General features: G+C 36.8%; 1 protein-coding gene across 1 annotated transcript; it reads right to left on the bottom strand.

Moving 5' to 3' along the window:
• Window positions 1–1,720: 1,720 nt before the first annotated feature.
• On the bottom strand, window positions 1,721–2,431 carry LOC112096743. Its single transcript, XM_024180388.1, has one exon. The coding sequence runs from the start codon at window positions 2,429–2,431 to the stop codon at window positions 1,721–1,723; it is 711 nt and encodes a 236-aa protein (XP_024036156.1).
• Window positions 2,432–6,147: the final 3,716 nt, after the last annotated feature.

Below are 6,147 nucleotides of genomic sequence, written 5' to 3'. Positions count from 1 at the left end.
AAGAAAGACGGCGGTGAATCTCCGCATGTGGTTGGTGCTGGTGAGATAGGTGGAGTGGCAGGCTCTTGTTGTTCGTCTACTTGTTTTACCTGTGTATGATCATCTTCTTCAATGGGAAAGAAGTTGAAGTCATCCACACCAGAGCCAAAATCCCATTCTCCTTCTTCATAAAAAATTACATCTCGACTGATCACGATCTTTCCGTTGTTTGGATTGTAAAGCTTGTATCCTTTGGAGTTGTTGTCGTAGCCGATGAAGATGAACTGCTCACTTTTGTCATCCAGCTTGGCTCTACTTTTGTCTGGTACATGTACATGGGCAATGCTTCCGAAAACTCTTAGATGGGTGATGCCAGGTTTTCTTCCACTCCAAGCTTCTTGTGGCGTCTTGCCCCACACGCTTCTTGTTGGAGATCGATTGGATAAGTAGATTGCACATGCAACTGCTTCAGCCCAAAATTCTTTAGGTAGCCTCGTACTCTTAAGCATGCTTCTTGCCATGTCGAGGATGGTTCTGTTCTTCTTTTCTGCAACACCATTTTGTTGGGGGGATCTTGGAACTGTCAAAGGGCGTCGAATTCCATTTGCTTCACAAAACTCTAAAAATTCTTTGGAAGTGAACTCTCCACCTCGATCAGATTTCATGGCTTTAATCTGGTATCCACTTTCTTTTTCAACTGCAGCTTTAAACTTCTTGAAAGCTTCAAAGACTTCTGATTTTTGCTTCAAAAAATACACCCAAGTTTTTCTTGAAAAATCATCTATAAAAAGAAGGAAGTAGTTACTTTTACCAAGGGAGTTTGGCTTGAATGGACCGCACACATCAGTATGAATGAGCTCGAGTGGCTTCTGAACTCTTGAGTTTGACTCCTTTGGAAAGCTCTTTCTGAACTGCTTGCCAAGTAAACATCCTTCACAAAGTTGATCAGGGTGATTGATGTATGGTAAGCCTTTCACCATGTTCTTCTTAGATAGTAGCTCCAGTCCTCCAAAGTTGAGATGCCCATATCGAAGATGCCAAGTCCAGGATTGATCTTTGTGACAGGCTTTGAGACATTTTGCAACATCATTTTGAATATTTAAAGGAAACATTCTATTCTTTGACATTCTCACTTTTGTAATTAGATTTCCTTTGTCATCTCTTAGAAAAAGACTATAATCTTTTAAGTGAATATCATAGCCCTTTTCTAAAAGTTGACCTAAACTAAGAATGTTGCTTTTCATATTGGGCACATAGTAAACATTCGAAATTATTTGGTGGCTACCATCTTTTGCACGAAAAAGAATGTTACCTCTACCCTTCACTGGTACTTTTGAATCATCTCCAAAAGTGACACTGCCATTCACAAATTCACTTAGTTGCACGAACATGCTTCTGTTTCCACTCATATGATTGCTAGCACATGTGTCAAGATACCATGTATTTTCTTGACCTCCACTTGTGTCATTGCGTGCTAGTAAAAGTGTGCCATCTTCACCATTTTTTCTCTTCAGCATAGTTCACTCTCTCTTCAATTCTGGTGCTTGGAGCTCTGCATTCTAAAGCATAATGCCCAAACTTTTGACAATTATAGCACTGTACTTGGGATTTGTCATACCTCGATCTTGAATTGCCTCTGCCTCGTCCTCTGGTTGAGCTTTCTCCTTTGGCATAATTGGAGTTGTTGTTGTTGAAATTCCAACCTCGTCCATGACCACGACCTCTACCTCGTCCTCGACCTTTACCTCAAACATAGTGCCTTCTCTCGTTGTCGAAGCTTTCTTCTATTTTCTTTGGATTGACTTCCATCTTGAGAAGTTGTTCTTCGATTCCTTACTTCTTTTTTTTGTTTTTCTTCATAGGCTTGCAACCTTCCTTGAAGTTGCTCGATCGTCATATCCTCCAGATCTCTTGTTTCTTCAATTGTCACAACAATATGATCAAACTTCGAGTCTATTGATCGAAGTATCTTTTCAATGATCCTTACCTCTTTTAACTCCTCGCCATTTCTTTTTAATTCATTGGAAACGGTCACAACTCGAGTAAAGTAGTCAGAAATTGACTCCGACGCCTTCATGTGTAAGGACTCAAATTCTCCTCGTAATGTTTGGAGACGAACCTTCTTAACTTGCTCCGCTCCTTTGTAAGAGGTCTCTAGTTTCTCCCATGTTTCTTTTGAGGAGGTTGTACTAGCAATCTTTTCAAAAGCATCTTCATCTAATGATTGAAAGATGATATACTTTGCTTTATTCTCTTTCTTCTTCAAGTCTTTTAAATTCTCCTTCTGCGCCGCAGTTAAAGTGGCTTCATTTTCTGGCACAATAAAGCCTTTCTCCACGACATCCCATACGTCATGTGCACCCAATAGAGCCTTCATTTTAATACTCCAATTGTCAAACTTACTTCCTTTTAATTGTGGAACTTGAAATGACATCATACCACCATTTGCCATAACTCACAAATTGAGTGAGAATTTGGAGATTCTGAATGCATAGATGGATCCGGCACGTCGAAAAACCTTGGGAAGGACTCGAGTCAACTTTCGGTCAACAGTGGTCAACGGTCAACGTCGGTCAACGGTCAACACCGGCTTGGTAGTCTCGGTTCGGTCCGGATTGGTTCAGCTCGAGTTGGCTCGGTTCGACTTGATTCGGTTCAGCTCGGCTCGGCTTGGTTCAGTTCGGCTCAACTTGGTTCAACTCGGTGAGTCGACTCAACTTCAGGACATAAAACTTCCGGCGGCAAGTGTGGGCGCGTTCGGTCTCGGATCGGGATGATTTTTGCGGCGTCACATTCCTCTCGTCGAGATCTTCGATTTGATATGCTATATGACTATATATAACATCAAGCACTAGCTCTAATACCACTTTGTTGGAGGATTAACAATTAAAACACACAAAAAACACACTATTTTATTTCTTCAACAACACTACTCACCAATTACAACTCTTATTTCTCACTCGCTACACCTTAGAGATTTTGCTGCTTCACTTGATGTTTAAACCAAAGGGGAGAGGGGGTATTTATACATGAAACAAACTAATCACAACCATTCATTTATTCAACTAATAAACACATCCTCACCATCCATTAAAACCTACCACTCACCTACTTCACCAACCACACCTAACACACCTAACACAAATAATTCAAACCTCACCAACCATACCTACTCATGGAACCTTCCATGAGTTGAGCTTGATTTATTCATCTTGGATCAAGTTTATGATCCAACAGTTTGGGTATTTAGTTACGATACTCATTGATGTGTCACCAATTATTTGATATTATATATGTTATATTAATTGATTTTATTATTAATGATTAGCCTACTATTTTTACAATCTAATCCATGAATGATACATAAGATGCCACATCATTAAATACTACATCAATTGAGTATCCAAAATAAGTAAGTATAGCATTACTTTATTAGAATTTATCGGTAGGGACGTCAATGGGGTGAAGTGGGTGGAGTGGGATGAGAAAACCTATCGCATTCCCCATTCCATTAAAAATTTTGTCTTCATTCCCCACCATATCCACTAATAAATTTAGTGGGGTGGGGATGGGGAATCCCCATATGGGAAATGCTTTTCCTATCCCTACTTTATTCTCTATTTATTTATTTTATTATAGGTATGAATAAATAGTTCAAAAATTAAAAACTTGAATAAAATCATTATCATATTATAAAGTATTTAAATTATTTTTAAAAAAGTCCAAAGAGTTGAAACAATATCTTGAAATAATTTCAAACTAAAAAATGTTTAGAGAGCAGCATCTTGAAAGAAAAAAAAAACATAACAATGTTTGAGTTGAATAAGGATTATAATGTTTCTTTTAGTGATAACATATTTATATTAGGTAAAAAAAGAATATTAACCAACATTGTAATTGATAAAATAAAAAATTATTAAATAAAAAGTAAAAAATATATTTATATATAATGGGGATTAGGGTGGGAATGGGGTGGGAGTACAAAACCAAACCTTATCGCATTAAGAATTTAAGGATTATTTTTCCCTTATTTCACACCCCATTCCCCTAACATTATTAAAAATTCACTTTATTTAGGTTTAGGGTGGAGCGCCAAACCTGATTTTGCAATCCCTATTAGATCAGGACTAATAGATTTAAAAAATTATAAGAGGAAACTAAAACTATATTTTCTCCCAACAATCAATATCCAAATAAATATAATTTAAAACTTACAATGCTGACTTTTATATTTTCTAAGAGTACAATCACTATTTTCTTTTTAATTATTAAAAAAAGTGACAAACCACGTATTTAATGAAACAAACTATTTTTTTTTTTTTTCCAAATAACTAGAAATCATAATGCAGCTTCTTCTCTCGTGTGATTTTTTGGCGTTGTTCTTTCGAAACTGGAAGGTCTCGGTGTGTCATGTTTACCGTGAGGTGAATTTTACGGCTGCGCTCTAATTACCTCTTGGTCTCCATATTTTTCATGAATCACCTTCTGGTGTCAATATTTGGCTTCATAGGGACATCAGAGGAACTGCTTTCCCACGCTTCGTTAAGCCTTAGTTTTTGCTAGCCTCGTTTTCTTAAATTAAAAAAAAAAAATACCATTTGTTTTTGACTTATTATTTCACAACACAAGTTCGAAATCAAAGCTTTATCTCCACACTTTAAGTAGATTTTTGTCCCATAATATAATCTATAAGCACAACCAAATTACTACTACTGGCTACAGCCTATATATATGTAAACGAGAATCACACGCTGATCCTATTAGAAATTTTCTTTTACCACTTGGTTCCTAACAAATTTTTATAAAACCTCATTTAATCATCCCTCTTTCTATATATATATATTATTGCATCTATTATCGCAGTTGTACTTACAATTCCAAGCTCAAGCAAGAATGTGGTTGATCTTTGAAATGGTGAGCGGGAGGAGTTATTGTGAGTTCCAGATTGATCTGCTCTGAACTGATTGCTATATCTGGGTTCATCTTTTGCATTTTGCTTGGCTTTGGCCCTCCTTCTCTTTTCAAAGCAAACGAGATTTTATCTCTGCATGCCGTCGTCGCGAAACAATGACAAAGACGGACTAATGTGCCGAAGAAGAAATCTCTTCCTCACAATAGTTCTCCATTGGTCTCTAATGTCATTCGCTGATCTATGTGCTAACTTTTTAGCCATAGCAGACCACCTAATTAACATATTTAAAAAAAAGAAAACAGTAATAATAATGTGCTTTCCTTTCGTAAAAATGAGATAAAGCATAAGAAAGAAATAATAATGAATGTATGTAACGATCGAGCAGCTAGCTCACACACTGTATGTTATTAAATGAGCATAGTTGGGGAAAAAAAAGGTTATTTAGATTTGGATATCTGTATATGTACTAACTTGTTACCAACTTGCATGTGTATGTTAATGATGACATCCTCCTCTTCTTTAATGGAGTTGACGTGCTTAACAATATTAGGGAGTAGATGGTTGAGCCATCGACCCCGAGTGCTAGGCGAGCTACGCATGGCTCTAGGGATATGATGGCACCGTGAGCTTCGACGTATCTAATAAGACGTTCATCTTCTTCGTTTGTCCATGGTCTCCTGCTGAGTATTGGATATCTATTATACCAGTAAATTAAAATAATATAAACGATTAGGTGGCCTTGCCCCCCCCTGTCTTGTATGTGAGAGCTATACACTTTGAAATTAATTGGTTCAATTACATGGAGATATGGTCATAAATTATATATATAGAACTGCCGAAGAATAAGGGTGCCTGCAATTGTTGGAGGAATATTGCAAGTGGGAAAACATAATGAAGGTTTTGAAGATAAACGCTGCCCCATACTTGCACACTACGCGTGCTTTATTCTCTCAACTCATGATTCATCTTATTTTGCTTAGCTTCAACGTGTAATAATAGCCATGAATTGTGCTTCTTGTACGAGCGCCTCAATTTCTACAGCATCAGATATTATATTTTGATTTTTGACGGACGTAATGCTTAAACAAACAACCAGCAGTTGAAATTAAACAATGGATTTGGAAGTTACTCGAACACATGTTTGTAGGCTATAAGATAAATAATCATCGTTTAATTTATCCCTTATTATTAATAATACAGTAATTCTCCAATTAATGTTAATTCACTCATTGGCTATATAGATTCATTGTAAAATT

The sequence above is a fragment of the Citrus clementina genome, unplaced genomic scaffold, assembly GCF_000493195.1.
Source record: "Citrus clementina cultivar Clemenules unplaced genomic scaffold, Citrus_clementina_v1.0 scaffold_7, whole genome shotgun sequence".
NCBI lineage: Eukaryota > Viridiplantae > Streptophyta > Magnoliopsida > Sapindales > Rutaceae > Citrus > Citrus x clementina.
The sequence above is the reverse complement of the archived record's forward strand: the minus strand, read 5'-3'. Positions and strand labels throughout refer to the sequence as shown.

What these genes read in the sequence shown, in the direction of transcription:
- LOC112096743 (XM_024180388.1), bottom strand. Translation starts at nt 2,431, where the DNA reads ATGGCAAATGGTGGTATGATGTCATTTCAAGTTCCACAATTAAAAGGA.